Source organism: Nipponia nippon, unplaced genomic scaffold (assembly GCF_047370975.1).
Source record: "Nipponia nippon isolate SJK-2023a ecotype South Korea unplaced genomic scaffold, ASM4737097v1 scaffold_3, whole genome shotgun sequence".
NCBI classification, from domain to species: Eukaryota; Metazoa; Chordata; class Aves; order Pelecaniformes; family Threskiornithidae; genus Nipponia; species Nipponia nippon.
In genome coordinates, this window is record NW_028262347.1 from 58,723,770 (window position 1) to 58,740,077 (window position 16,308).

Genomic DNA, 16,308 nt, shown 5'->3' on the forward strand with positions numbered 1-16,308 from the left:
CTTCAGGTTATTGGGTAATGTGCTGAAGATAACTGATGACTAAAGTGTATTTTAGAGGCCCGGCATTAGTGTGCACGTCTACTAAAATGTGTCCAGAATTTTAATCCTGAGTGTATGATTTAATATGGCTTTGTTTGTTTGACTTAATAATGTCCTCTGTGTCCTCTAACATCCATTTTTATCTTTGATTTCTCATATAAATATCTTACTAGTCTTCGTTTTCTTAGTTTATAATTGAGGCACAGTTGTTTGCATGTTAAGTAGAGAAATTGTGTGCCTGGTGTTAAGTCTTCTGTGGGTTGGAACAAAACTATAATAGCATAGGATTGCCTACAGCGGCATTGTTTTTGCTGGCAATTGCTCTAGCTTAATGGTGGCTTGGTGACCTTGTATCTTAAATTTCTTTTCAGTATAAGCACACCATGGTTCTAATTGAGTTTCCTAGTGTAGAAAGAGATGGAAACTAGCAACCTGATTTAAATAGAGTATGATGAGACAAAAACACAAATGCAACTTCTGCCCTGGAAGCTAATGTAAATGGGTGTTGTCCAACTAAATGAAATGCATCAGTTTACAAGTTCATCTTAATTATGGTTTATCTGCTTGACTTTTTTCTTTAGTGGCTGTGAGAACTTGTTCTGAGTACTTGAAGTAATAATCTCAACACTGATCCGTCTCGCAGTCGTAGGGTACTGTAGTGGCTTAACATCTTCTGACCTCACTCCAGCCCAGTCACGTTCAGTGTAATGGACTAGTCCCCAGTTTCAGTTAATGGCCCTTTGGCCTGTTACTGTTCAGCACAATATATTGCCTTTCTGAGCATCCTAAAATGTCTGAAGAAATAGTAGTGTCTACAATTTTCCAGTGACGGAACTGGGATTGATTTCATTGTACAATACTTTGGGAGCTAGTACTGCTAAGTCACATCCTTTTTAAACATGGCAAAGTGCAAACTGTAAAATTGATCTAGCATACTTGTCTACTGCAAATTATTTCTTATAGAAGTATTACAAATGTATCGGTCTTGGATGCAGAGAGGTATAATGAAATATAACTCTGCATACCGTGGTTTGACTCCATGACCTCTTAATGAAATTTATGCCTCTAGAGTTTTGTACATAGGGTTTGGATTCCGCTTGTCTTCATGACTAGAAATTTAAATTTCTCCTAATGCATGTATGCTGACTCTGCTGAGAGTAGTAAATACAACCACATGGATGAGTGATTTCAGTAAACTCAAGCTCATAATTAATATATGTTGAGGGAAACTTAACTTGGAAATCTGTATTATAAAGTTTCCTTAACTGATGAATACTTGTATTCACCAAGAACTACCATTTTAATGAGTCTCGGCAGGAAATCCGTTGTGATATATGCCTCAACACAGAACTGGAGTTCTGATTTGAATAAAAGCAAAGTAGGCATTCAAACTTGTAAGGAAAGAGGTTTAGAGAAATTTTACAGCTCAACTTTGACAGTCCTGTGCAGTCAGATTTTTATTTTTTTTCTGTTGGGCAGCTTCCTGTTTAAAATCTTAAGATTTCAAGCATGTTCTTGTAATAGTTTACTTCCCTTTTTATTGTTTGTAGTGATGAGAATACATTCATCTGTGTTTTTCTTTTAAGGTCAGGACTTCACCAGTTCACTTGAATTTAGGCGCTTTTCATCAACCTTGGAGGTGCAGTAGATTTGAGTTTGGTTAAAGTTGGTTGTGGCTAGCACTTGATCCAGCTAGTTTTACTGATGTACTTAGAGCTGATTTAAATATCCAAGGAAAAAAAAAAAGGAAATACTGAATTGAACCTACAGCAAAATTTCAATTAAAAAATTTCGTTTCAGTTGCTGTCTTTTTCTCCAAATGTGACTTAAAACAACTGTTGTATCAGTTTGTAGGTAAATTTTTAGTCAGTAAGCTCTTTTTGGCAGTGACTGTTACACTGTAGGTCTGCTTGGCATTTAGTGCAAGAGATTCCAGTCCTTGCCGTGCTCTGAATTGATAAATCAATTATTTTGAGAAAAGTATGAGTAGAAATTAACTTTCATTGATAGTGTTTCTTTTTCTTAAATTGATAGTCTATCTTAGGACTTAGGCATATTCAAACAAATATAAGATGCTTAAATGTAAGAAGTTGGCAACAAATACTGAATGTAAATCTGAAGTCAAACCAATGAATTGGATGAGAAAGTTCCTGGCTAGGCACTTGGAGCTAGTTGGTTGATGAGGTAAATTGATTTTTTTGTCAGGTTTTTTTTTTTAGGTAGCTGAAGAAAAGCACTCTCTGGCTTCTGTTTTGGCCATGTCATTCATAGTTTAAAATGTAGGGGAATGTACTGACATTTTTCTTTGGTCTTTTTTCTTTTGTTTTTGGGTGGTTGGGGGATGGGTGGCTGGCTGTGTTTTTCACTGCATTCAAGTCGTGGAAGAGATCAGAAGGGGTGGATTTGAGATGAAGGTATACAGAAGCAGGCAATTTAATTCATAACTTGCTGATTGCAGATAACTGTCTAGAAAACAATTTTAGTTACTTTTTGCTTGTAAGTGCATCTGAAGTAGTCAAAAAAACACCAATTTCTTTGTATTAATGGAATTTTATTTTTTAGCAGAATACCATTTAATATATTTTCTTCTTTGTAGATGTTGTTCAGATGTCTTTATTTCTGTTGTTCACAGATACAGATGTGTTTATCTCTTTTTGACATCAAGGAAAATGTATTCAGACTTTATAGAATTGTTTAAATAAATGGATATGGGAGTATGGATACAGGTATATGGTAGACTATTTGCAATAATTAAGTAATTGGATACTTGAAACTGTTGTGTTTCAAATGGACATGTGTGCTTACTGACAAAGGGAATTTTCTTTCTTAGTGGAGCATAAGTCAAAACAAGATTTCTTCACAGGCACAAAAACTCTTTAAACTGTGACTTAAGATTTGTGACTTAAACTAGTTCACTTAGCTTTTATCGTCTAGGTTATATTGCAGTATGAGTATTTATAGCAGATACTAAAGTCTTTGACCTTTCATATGCAGTAAATTACTCTGAATTGTTTTAATGGCCCTTCCCAAGTCAAAGTTTTGTGTAGATGAACTTGAGCTTGCAGTTTAATGCAGTCTATGATGGGAGATGTAAAATAAGAATATACAAATGTGATGAGAAAGATGTATTAGTCATAATTTTTCTTTAAAAAAGGGATTGCCAATTTATTAGACAAACTGGTGTAACTTCTAAAAATTAAGTATCTACATATTGTTTGCATAGCACTGGCATATATGCATGCATAGCAGTGTATCTTCTTCCTCCACATAGTGGGAGTTAATCTTTTTACATGGCAAATTGTTTTTTCCAAATGGGCAGAACTATAAGATTTTAGTAGATTTTAGTTCTTTAATGCTCTAAAAATTTGATGTAGGTTTAACTGATAAATGTTACCACACTATTATACCAATTCTGACAGGAAAAAGTACAACTGCAGTAATGGCTCAGCTCTTGCTTGTTTAGATAAGGAGAAGAACATCATAGAATCCTAGAATGGTTTGGGTTGGATGGGACCTTCAAGATCATCTGGTTCCAACCCCCCTGCCATGGGTAGGGACACCTTTCACTAGACCAGGCTGCTCAAAGCCCCATCCAACCTGGCCTTGAACACTTCCAGGAAAGAGGCATCCACAGCTTCTCTGGGCAACCTCTTCCAGTGTCTCACCACCACAGCACTGTAGTGTATATGGCTGTGGAGAATGTTGTTAACTATGGTGGAAACACATGAAGCAGTTCTGCTACTCTATGGTCAGTGTTTTCTCATGTTGTTTTTTATCCTGCTATGCCAGAAAGCTTTGTAGGAAAGTTGCAAATTATATTTCTTATTGGGACCGTGGGATGTCATAGTACATCAGTCTCCTGTCAGAAGGGGATAATTTTCTTTTTTTCCAAAAAAGTCTTTTCCTGTAATGCCAGAATAGAGAACATTTTATATGCCATACAGCCATGATTGTAACAGTTCAGACTAGCTTCCTACTTCAAGTGCCCTTGGTTTTACTTATTTCTGATTGAAAGATGAGTCCTTTCTTCTCCTTTAATACAAAAATCAGTCCTTCAGAAGATCCAGACAGGAGGGCATGGTTGGGTGAATTCTAAAATAAGAGATGCCTAATGCTGTTCCTTTTTAAGGATTGATATATTTGACATTTAGGGAAGAAAGCATAGGTCAGGAAAGGAACAAGCTGGTCAGGAAAGGAACAAGCTAACTGGAAAACGAGTGTGAGGCTGAGGTGTACAGACCAGGCAAGTGTTCCTTGTGCGCTCTGCTGCACTGGGGACTTTCTCTAGAACATTGGTTATAATGGATAGCTAAGTAAGGAGCCGTGAAGCTGTGCAAGACCTTGAATGCAGTAGGGAAATGTCGCAATCGGAATGTTTCAAAGTTTTTCAGACCATTTTGAACAGGATATATATGCTCTGCGAGGTTATTTTTCAACCAGGCCTGCTTGTACATCCTGGAGCTTAAGGCTATGTAGCTTTCCTTTTAGTGTAGGAGTTGCTGCTGTTCTCATGTCCAGAAAGAGTCACTCTCCTCGTGCCCCCCACTGCCAAGATCACCCTCGCAGAGAGGTAGGTCCTCTTAATCAATCCCTATATATAGCTAGAAGAGTTGAGAATCAAACTTGGACCCTGTAAAGGTGGTAGACTTCTCTGTGCCAGGGTTTTGCCTACCATCCCCATAGCTACTGTTAATGGTGGAGCAGAACTATTTGAAACAAGAATAAAAATATGAGATCTAGCAGAAGACTGGTTATACAGGGTCATAGTTTGGCGCAGTAGGTTGAGCTATAAGTGTCTAGAGAAACTTGGTTCCCTGCTGCAATGTAAAAATAATCTTTTTTAAAAATGGTTTGCCAGATGTATTTGCACTGATTCTTGGTTCTTTCCAATATGACCTGAAAGAAAATTAGTTATTATTGATGCTGAGATCAAAGCAAGTTCTCAGTTAATGTAAGCAAGAATAACTGTTCCTGTAAGATGACTTTATCTTAGCCACATACGTGCTAAATATTTGTCTCCAAAAGAGTGAATCAGAACTGTATTTTTCTTCTCTGTATTTAGGTATAATTTTTTTATTCCTTGTTCCCTCTTGCGATGAAATGAAACCTGGAGTTGACAAAGATGATAGGCAGTGCTAATTGATATAGAACTGTGTATTGGAAGAGCTGCCTTACACTTCAGTGCCCCAGAGAGTTCTTGGCAGATACCTTTTTAGCCTTAAATCAGAAGATTAGGGAAGGGATGAAAAGTGACCCTGAGATAACAAGGACAGGCTGAAACTTTCCAAGGTCTTCCTCCGTCCCTCATACAATGTCCCTAAGGAATTCTGCATGCCTAATCAGAACTTTTGCAGTCCATTATGCCTCCTGAAAACAAGTCTTCCAGCAAAGCAGCTTGAACAGCAGGGATGGGCTGCAGTTCTCTGAACTACAGCTGTCTCCTTAAGTGGGATTACTTTGCTGAGTGGTCACGAAGAATGTGTTCTCCCCCTGGAATGTTTTCCTTGTGGGCACACTGTCTCTGGAACAGGAATTCTCTCCTCTGCTGAGAAGGCATGTACTGTACGTGCACTAATGAGAAACAACAGTTGCAGAAAGTGTATTATGCAGGATTGTAAACTTTGAATATTTATTCAAAGTGAATGGGGTTGGGTGGCAGCCAGCCTAGCTTTGTCATGCTAAAGACTGGACTTGAAATCCACAGAAGGCTACCCTCCCCCTCCCTAAACCAGTGTTTGGTGTGTTTAAACAATGTGCACAGGCTTCATAGAACTGATTAACTTTATTGGTGCCATGTACGTGGTAATGTGTCTTTGTGTCTCACTGAACTGAGAAGGTGCAATTAAAACAGGGGCAAGCGTACCCTCCCTAGCATTAACAGGAAAGCTATGCCTGGCCGTATTTGCCCATAACCGACAGTGGTTAATTTCTTTACAGTATGCAGCGCGGTTGCCCAAGATCATTTCTGTGCTTGTATAGCCAGTGGTGAAGCCTGCGCTATCCCGTTTTCACTGTTTGGTAAGCAAAACTAGCTTCTTCAGATTGGCATTAATTTATGCTACATCTACACGTGCTGTGCTTGTAGCTTCTGTTCTCCCAATCTTGCCTTTTGATTGAACCAAACTCTCATTTGGAGAGAAAAGGTGACTGCTAAGTGGCACGCAAGGACAGTGTCTTACTTGTATATGGCTTTGTGGCCTTTGCACTTTGCCATGGAAAGTCCCAGCTTCACAGAGCAAACCTCCTGTGTCAGCTGTTACAGCAGAATATGCAAGTGCTGCTTCACACATACCAGAAAGTGGTGCCTGACAGCAGATGAAGAGAGCTGGACACACAGAAACTGAGAAACATTTATTCCATGTTCGTTGTTCTGAGGATACATGCCAGGTACCTTTAGGCCACCTGGAAGATACAGAATTCCCTTCAACTTCTTTCTTCTGTCTTATGTGTAGTCTGGTCAGTAGGTCGCTTTTGTGTAATACAGGTTTCGTTTACACATTAGATAAGTAGATTCCTCCTTCTTGATTCTTGGAGCCCTGTGCATACAGAGGAGGCACTTTAGTGCTCTACCTTGAGTTTAACTTACAGTAATAAACACGGTAGCTGGCAAGTCTGGGCAGCACTACAGTCAAACTGAATATGCAACAATAATTGCCAGCAATCTGCATTCCAGTTGTGAAATAAATCTTTCAACAATGTATTGTGTGCGTCAAACTGTGACTAGAGAGGAAAGCAGTGAACTACAGTAAGCCTAATAGCAATAATTATGAATCCCAAATAAAGCTGAACTAGAAGAAATGAGTCTGCATGGCAGCATGGCATTCTGAACAAAAAGGGTAAGCGTTAGCTGAATGCCTTCAGCTCAGGGGGCTATCTGTGAGGGAGTATTAATTGCAAACTCGTGTACTTGCCTGATGTTGTATTCTTTAGTGGGATAACTGAAATTCATGATTCTTGAGTTCAGTCTGAAGCATCAGGCACTGGTGTGTCACAATATACTGAACTTGAGAAACAAGCAGATATAACCAGTCCATCAGTTCAGCTTCCTGCCAGCTTTTCCCCTTCCCTTCCTCTCCCACTCCCCCCTGCGATTCATTTCTCACCCTTAGTGATTCAGACTTCAGTTTTTATATAGGTGTTACTTACAAATTGGAGCAGTTTGTACTAACAAACTTCACAGTTTTCTTTGCCATAAACATCCTGGCATGTGGAACTGTGAAGTGTCAGCATAGTATGTCCTAAACAGATGAGATCTGAACAGTTTCTTAGTGAATACAAGGGAATTACAGTTGTGGTTTTTTTTTTTTTTTTTTTTTTGTGGATTAGGTTTTGTTTTTTAATATTGTCAGTTCATGGTCACTGTAGGCAGTCTGGCCACTAAAGTCTACTTACTGTGCTTTCTATCTGCACTTAATGCAACTGTTTCTGTTGATTTGATAAACTGTATTCAGCTGGCTGGGGAAAGTGAAATAGTTGAGTTTGCAAAAATAATGCAAGTATTAGCTGTTCAGATTGCACGCTTAACAAGGATTCCCATCATATGAATGTAACTGACCCAACTTAGTTTGAATCATTAGCTTCTTCTCAAAGTCAGATTATTTTTTAAATGCTGTGTATTAACAAAGAATCAAGTTTCTTCAATGAGGACAATTTAGTTGTAACTGAAATGGAACTGTCAGTGACTGATAGTGCTGTAATTTCCTAGTGTAAAAGTCTTGTCTTGCCTGTAGAAATGGTGTACATTCCTTTTGCTCTGTGAAAGGGCTTTTTGTCTTGTATGCCATTCTCTCACAACCTGCCAAAGGTAAGTCAGTTTGGAAAATGGCATGGGAACTGTGTTCCTGGAATACTTTTAAAATGTGAACTGTATAAACAAAGGGAATTAACTTGTTTTAGTCTAAATGTGTTTGCTATTTATTGTTCATTCTTTTTGTCACCCTGATCTTTAGGGTAGTTCCTCTTCAACTGCTAGTATAAAGGTCACTAGACAAACCATGTGGGGGGATCATTTCATGTGAAATCACAGAAAGTTTTTTATAACAGTGCCTTACTGGTGGACACGAAGCAGAAGAAAACTTATAGTAGTTACCCACATATGTCCCTTTTCACGTAGGCTCAGTCTTATAGCAATAAGTTCTGAAATGGTGATCTGAATCAGCAAGTATACAGTACATGTATCTGGCTATTTTATGTTCTGTATAGCCCAGTATTACACAAACTTCTCATAATTCATTAAAGCAGGGGGAAATGGTTTGTGATTAAAGCTGTCTCTTCCAATGTAGTAATGCATCTTTGCTAATAATGACGCTGAAGCCTAAAATGAACAGTGTGGGGATCCCTACTTTAATGGCGGTTCAGATAACTCAAACTAAAAGTGCTTTCCTTGCCTAGCTAGTGCTCTAATATTTGTTAGTAAGTGTGATGCTTTAACCGTTGCCATTAATGCTTTTCTCAATATATTCATTCTACTTCTACTTCAACTGTTACCTTGATAGTTTAGCATAGCCCAGGCTCAACTTACCGAGCAGTAAGATGAAACAATTCTGTGGCTGCTGACAGAGTAAACGTTGGGGGGGGGGAATAATACAAATAGTTCTGGAAAATTAAATTGCAAACAGATAATGTTCTATGCTTTTAGCAGTTGCAAAACACTGTAATACAAAGGAAGGGACCTTATAGCAGAGGCAGCTCTTGGACCTTTCTAAGCCAGACAAGGTGTTTGTTGCCAGATTTTTGGGAACCACTTGATACTTAAGAGAGAGGAGTGTGTGAAGTGTCTCATAATTCAAGCCTTAAGGCTATGAAATTGTAGGAGGCTAAAGCAAACTTCTGTCCATATGATTGTATTCAAATGAGGGTTTTGGGGAATTCTGCCTAGTTCGAAGGGAATGCATGGCATCTTAACTTAAAGCCAGTGTTTAATTTGTTCATCTCAAAAGAATCTGCAGGGAAATATGTATGTAAAGGGTTCTTGAAATTTTTTTTTGAGGTTGGGCTTCATATTACTAATGTCTTGGTCCCGTCCTATTCAGGGCTGTAGATACTGCTTTGCCTCCATCTGTAACTGTATGGCATCTTTGTGGCAACTATGTAGTTAGTAAAATGGCAAAAGAAATGTCTTCAGGCACATGAAATAACGGAAAACAAGCAACATTTGACAAGCCTGTTCCTCAGACTACTACGAACCACAATAATGGAGCCTACTGGGTTAACAGGGAAGTGACTGTAGTATTTAATTTTTTGAAACAATACTAGGAAGGAGGCATTTAAACTCAAACCAAGGATGGTCTGTCTTCCTTCTGTGTTTGGGTTTTTTTTTTGTCTTCTTACCTATAGACTGGTGTTGCATCAAAAAAAATATCGTTAACGGTATTCTCATCTGACAGTTGCACAATAGCCATGTAAAGATAAATGTCCTTGCCCCACATAATTATCTACACCTAAAATGCAAACTACTAGGCAAACAAATTGCTTCCTAATTTGTTCTTAAAATGGTAATGCCTTGCATTCATTGCGAGTTGCTGTAGGGCTGCAAGAGCTTACTGGACTTACTTCCTTGACCACTTAAGGGGTTTTTAGAAATGCCCAGTGAAATGCAGCATAAGTCAGGAAGCTAAGTTTTGGAGCCCATGAGATGGAACTTGCTGAATCTGATTCCTCTGGTACTGTTCTTGTGGAGAAGGCAAATTAACGGTTGGTTTGTGGTATTGCTAGTTTAGAGGCCCTGTGGGTTTAGAAGTCATCCTTGAGAATAGCACTAATACCATGTTATCTTAGTGTGATCCTCCAGTTTTTAGTCCTGGTACCTGAGGATTCTCCTCTTCTGGAGAATATGAAAACTAGTTTGAGATGCTGAGAATAAGACTGACTGCTGCTGCCATGCAATAGGGCAATTTTCAAGTCTGTTAAGTTTGAGGTACAGACCCTCTTTGAATCTCCTCATTATTTAGTAGTAGTGGCATAAAAAAACTTAGTGTCTAGTGAGAGTTTAGAATAGCCGTGTTAGGTTCTTTCTGACTGTGATAGTTGTTGTTTTCAGTCCTGGGAATAAAAAGGGATAGGTGCTATAGAGTGATCCCTTAGCGGCTGAAGAACAGTCTTGCTGTGTGTGAGAGAATTCAGGGGTTCTCCTCCTGTAAGGGATTTGATTAACCTCTCTGTAGCTATCTTCTTTCCTTAGTTCTCTTCAGATCTAGAACTGGCTGGGGATACCTCTTGAAAGATTTCTTGTGGTCTTATGTATTTCTTATCCAAAAAGAATTAGTCTTTATCGCAGAATAGATCTCCAAGGTGTATTGAATGCACACACTCTAACAGTAAGGAAGTGAGGAATATGTTTCAGTGTAATGTAGGACACTTCAGATGGCTGGTTACTTGGGATTCCTCAGGAAATGATGAAACTGAATTTAGCTGAAGCACACTGCCTCTGTGTCCTGCCTGATTATAGCCAAAAAAGGCAACTGGTTAGATTCTGGGAGTTGCATAGGCAGGAAACTGTGTAATGGAGGGTAGAGCACAGCTGTTGCCTTGCCAAACCTGATACAACTCTGAACACAATTGAATATTTCTTTCTTTTTTTTCTTTCTTTTTTTTTTTTCTTTTTCTCCTCCTTCCCGCCACCCCCTTTTCTTAACCCTTTGACCACAACCTGCAGATGATACTCTGCAATGTCATGGAGTCTCAATACCTCTTGTTGAATTGTTAGTCTTCTCTATTTCCTATGTACTCTGTCAGGCTAGCCATTTAGTGTGGTCTTGGAGCTTTCTTGACAGCTCAGATTTTTCATGGCAGCCTCCTGATTGCTACATCTTATTTCTGCAACAAATCTCTTCCTTGTTTTCCTATTAAAATCTGGATTTTCCAGTAAAAATATGAAAAGCCAGGGAGAAGGAGTTGCTCTGAGAATCACCGTTGTGGTGACTGAGGTGGAAGAGTCAGTGACTCTGTGGGGAAGGAAAGATGAGGTAAAGCGTGGGGTAGCTGCTTGGCATATCCTTTAAGGCCTAAGACAAAGATTTTAAACTCAAGCTAAAGGAAACGATTATTTATAGAGTAATTTTCTCTTTGTTTGCTAAAGAATTTTTGACTGTGAATATACAGCTATCCGTACAGTCTCTGGCACAAAGTTGCATACCACCTACAGTGATACATTTGTTGAAAGGAATTTCCCTACATGCTTACAAATGACTGGTGTGGGCATTTGTGCCCATCATTATTATAGCTGATGTTTTTCTGGCTTCATTCACTGCTTGCTAATGCTGGGACTCAACATCTATTGTTGCTCTCATGCGTATTTCGGGAGTTGAACTGCTTCTGTCCTGCTCTCAATACCTTTTTGTCTGTGGTATCTATAGTCAGACTTCACCTATTTGATTTCCAGGCTGGTTTGTAAATATAGGTATGTTCTGTAGAAAAGTTATCCCTGCAGATCCTGACAGCCTTCCATGACATGAATATTGATATTTTAATTTCCTGCTCTTTTGGTGGCAAAGAGCTCTAGTTTCTATCCAAGTTATGAAAAACATGTATTGAGGACACTGGTATCTTTGTGAGGAAGGATCCAAGAAGTAATGTTTATGGGACCTTGTAAAGAGGCTGCTGTTACATGGTTAATGAGCCTTGATGCATGCAGTCCTTTCTTCTGATTGAAAGGATTTCTGAATGGCACCAATAAAATTGCTGCCTTATAGACTAGAAAATCCCTGGCGGTAGTGTTCTGGTTTTGATGAAACACTGAATCTAGAGTGCCATTTTCTGAGCGTGGTGCCTAAATCTTCCTCTTGTAGGGGTACTACTCTCTCCTTTACCTGACCATAGCTTTATATAAGGATCTCAGTAGAGGATTTTTCGCTGTAAAACTTCCTGACCACAGGTTTAATTCTGTTACTGTTTTGGAGGTATTTTGCTACTGAACATTATCTAGAAGAAAAGATACAAACTGGTGGGCTGGGTGTTGCTACGAAGCTGGCGATGGGGAGTATCTAATGTCCTTCTTGACTGGTGTCCTCAGATTATTGATGATGTCTTTTAGAAGCAAAGTGTGTCTCATGTATTGTCTAGACTGGTATATGGCATTTCTAAGACTTTGTGATATCTGATTCATAGCTTATCAGAACAAGGAGATAGGAAGTAGAAATGTTGATTAAACATTTATGATTATATTTCTGAGCTAATATCTCTACCAAGTACAGCAGTGAAGGGCTAATCTTGACTTGAATGTTACTAACATAGAATCTGGTGCTATGAGTATTGGCACATCTTACAAATTGTTTGATGTTTGGCATTTTAATGTGCTTTCTCTTTTCTGCCAAATAATGGCTTCCAAATACTTAATGGTCAATGTTTTGTTGTAGGTTGTTTTTTTTTAACTGCTTGCTAGTTTGTTTTTTTCATCCTTTTGGCAAGCAAAACCTTGACCTTATTGGAAGTCTGACAACTTACCAGTGCTTACTAACATGAAACTAAAGGAGGGGGAGGCATGCTGTGGTGACCGGGGACTCAGAATACTTAGCATGTGCCTGTCTGTCTCTAGGAATTTGCAAGGCAACTTGAGGCTTTAAAAATATCTTCCCCCTCCCCCCCTTCTCTTTTTGCAGGTCCCCAATTCTAAAACACAATGTCGCAAAGAGATGCAGATAAGTACCTTTATGTGGACAAAAACATCATTAATAACCCCCTGACTCAGGCTGACTGGGCAGCTAAGAAGCTGGTATGGGTTCCCTCAGAGAAGAATGGGTTTGAGGCAGCTAGCCTGAAGGAAGAAGTAGGAGATGAGGCCATCGTGGAACTGGCAGAGAATGGGAAGAAAGTGAAAGTGAATAAGGATGACATCCAGAAGATGAACCCTCCCAAATTCTCTAAAGTGGAAGATATGGCAGAGCTGACATGCCTGAATGAGGCTTCTGTGCTTCACAACTTGAAGGAGAGATACTACTCGGGACTGATCTATGTAAGTAATCTTGTCTATTGGGGTAAGAGTTCTTGATTACATAGCATGTGAACTTACTGTAATCACTTTGCTTCTAAAATGTGTATGTTAACCTTTCATTGCTCCCATATACAACCCTCATGTGACTTAGCATCTTCCCTCTACTTAAAATTTTTTCACTGAACTATGCCAATCCCCTTCTAGTTAAGGTTGAAGCTTTCAAGGAATGCTGTGGTAAATCTGTCTTTAACATTTTAATGTCTTCATTTGCAGGATGTTTTGAATGCCATTTAACTTTCTTTTAGCAAGAACTGAGAGCAGTTGGAAAGTGGTAAACAGGGAGTCTGAACTGAACCAAATAATAATAAAAACACATTCCTAATGTACCTAACATCTGAATTGCTTTTTCCCACGTCTGGAGCTTTAGTGGGAAAGAATACTAATGCCAAGATTTTTGTGTTACAAAAATTCTGGATCTCAGAGTGTCTTAGTAGAGAAGGCATATATGTGCCTGCATGTCCTTACAGATGGCAAATATTTCATTTTCTTTCCACCCCAAAATGGACAAAGCAGAGATTCCTGCTTCTTATTGCTGTGGAAATGACAAAGATACCATTTATGGGTCCAATGGTCATAGCCAACGAAGCATGCAGCAACTACTTCACTGAGTACAAAAGGCAAAATATAGGGAAAGATAGGGAAGGAGAAGTCGGAACCTTGACCTAGTTCTTCAGTTCCCTTCTGACTTTCCTCTTCATGTGGCCTCTGTTTAGCCAGCAGATGTTGGTCGTGATAGCCTCTACTTTATTAATACTCTGCAGGCATAGAATGAATGATTAAACTCAGGGACAATGTAAAATTTGGGTGCAGTGTCTGGTTAAAACAGGAACTAGTGTTTCTTGGTTTCTTTATTCTCAAACTAGCCTCTGCTTTCAGAATTAAAACGGGACTGCCTGAGATGGAATTCTGAGGGATGTAGAAATGCTGGATGTTCTGTATTTTTAGGCACTATGAAATCTTCTTCACAGTAGATTAGAAGATCTATTAAAACAACATGTATTAAAGAATAAATTTTATATGTAAACATGTATATTAATATGGTCCTTGAAGAAAGTCTGTCTAGATTCCCCCCCCCCTCCCCCCTGCCCTTTTTCTGCTGCCAAAATGCAAAAGCTGCCTCTCTTGTCATATGGAGAAGGCAACATAAGTAAAAGCTCTCTGCAATGTCTATCTGTATGTTCTATCTGTATGTTTTGGGTTTTTTTGGATGCTTATTACTTTGTCTACTGGAAGGGACATAGTCTTTTGCGTAGTCATTTTATGTGGCAAGTTAGAGATGATCTCTTCTGCCCTAACAGGGACAGATGGTATCTAAGACACCACATAGCAGGAATTCACCCTAGCTATCCATCTTGGGTAGAAACCTTTGTGAACTGTTGCATCCTAAGTTAAGGAGCATGAACACAAGCTAGAAACTCTGGCTCTGGCTAGTGCTGTGACCACTGGTCTTCTGGAGTGGCACGAAGGCATATAGACAACTTGCAGAAATTATCAGAGAACATCTGAAGGATGCAAAGCTGATGTAAATTTAGTCTGACTCCCACCTTCTGATATCAAAATTTTGAGACATAGTGTGGTTGGAGGTTGATGCAGTTAATTATTCTGTGTAGTCAATAACTCCTTTTACTATTGGTCAAAATGTATTCTCAGAGGGAGGAATCTTTGTATTGAGATGAAATAGGATGTGCAAGATCATGTGTAACATTTTTAGAACAGGAAACATTGCTAGGTTATGTAATAAGTTGAAAATAATTCAACAGCATCTCAAAGTCTGTTGCACACTGTGCAATGGACTGTTTCACATATCTTGCATGATATCCTCTGAAATTTCAGACATAGTCTGACTGTAATAAATGGAGTTCTTCTAATTGCATGCTAAGAAGTATAAAAAAATCCCCACACCCTTCACCCAAGTAAACGTAGCATAGTAATGCTCTATTACAGAATCTTAGTCTTGCCAAAACAGTGTTTCTGTGCACTTGTGAAATGGACCAATCTCACCTGTCAGCAGTTCTCAGCAAGTCAGGAGATTAATGCGAAGGCTTAAAATACTTTCATTGGAGTGGCTGTTAGTCGATCATTAATCCTCTTGAAGAAAAAGAATACGCGCAATGTATCTCTAGCATAAATGTCTCTGGAAAGATCATAAGCATAATTTAGTTCTGCTCTTGTCGTCTTTCTCTTCTTTGCCAGCAGGGCTGTGTGTTTTTGTGGCTTTTTTCTTTTATTTTAACTTTATTTTTCTGTCTACCCATCCTATAAAAGGAAGGGGGAAATCTTATGGCTGGTGCAGACAAATTTTGAGCAGGGAGTGTCAAACATTTCAAGAACTAAGAGCTTGAGTCTGACACCGATTTGCTGTTTCCATGCCTGATGGCTTCTGCACTGAGGTGGCTTGCTAATAGACTGGCTTTCATATTAACCCTTTCTATTTGGAATGCTTTATCAGAAGATCGTTTTCAGCTTCTGTGTTGCCTACCTGAACTGCCTTGTTTGTATTTACTGTGAAACTCAAAAACTCAACCTTACGCATTCCAGTTATTTCACTGAAGTTAACAGTTCCTGGAAATTAAGCTTTGTGCCATGCTGCAGATGGTCCTTTCAGCTCTTCAGAGCTAGTTTAGCAGTTAGAAAAATAAAAGTAGTTTCAGTTTGGCCCATGTGTCACTTGAAATAGTTAGTGAAAAGTAATGCCAGAATTCTATTTTGAGATAGTAATGTCTGAAACAAAGTACAGACTTCCAAGCCAGCTATGCTTATAATAGATTAGCCTTTCAATTGGAGCCATGGGTTCAGTTCAGGGATTTATGCATATAAGTCTTTACTTGTACTTTAATAAGATGAGGATGACTCTTGTTTTCTCTGTGGTAGGGCTGGCAGCTTCTGCTCAATATAATTCAGCTTGCTTTCTATATAAAACTCTGTCAGTGTGCTTGACCAGCAGTCGTGACATCGTGGTCTCACTCCGTTGCCTGTCCCAGCCATGATTAGTTGCCTCTCTTTATTAGGCAAAAATATCACCTCACACATCTGTCTGAGATCATTATACTGCAAGGAAACTTCCCTTAGGTATTTCTCCTGGCAGCCAGAATGCTGGAAGAAGGTGATGGCTTCTTCCTGCATACCTGCTTCATGGCTTCATCACTCTAATGGAAATTAATGTCTTCCCTTTTCTAAACTGCTGCTTTCAGTAGTAAGACTGCTTCAGTCCAGTTTCAGACCTTTACACTATTCTTACTGGAAAAGAGACAATTCTAATTTGTCAGGAAACGTGGCCGTAA

At 39.0% G+C, this 16,308-nt stretch overlaps 1 protein-coding gene across 2 annotated transcripts in view; it reads left to right on the top strand.

Moving 5' to 3' along the window:
- The window catches only part of MYH9 (myosin heavy chain 9), a 72,036-nt gene that overhangs the window by 3,432 nt on the left and 52,296 nt on the right, over positions 1–16,308 (top strand). The window contains exons 2-3 of one of the 2 annotated variants that reach the window (XM_087763822.1): positions 5,977–6,057; positions 12,636–12,988. In XM_087763822.1, the coding sequence (XP_087619948.1) occupies positions 12,656–12,988 (333 nt within the window). In that variant the 5' untranslated portion in view covers positions 5,977–6,057; positions 12,636–12,655. The remainder of the gene's footprint in view (positions 1–5,976; positions 6,058–12,635; positions 12,989–16,308) is intronic. The other variant, XM_087763821.1, reaches the window with a different exon arrangement.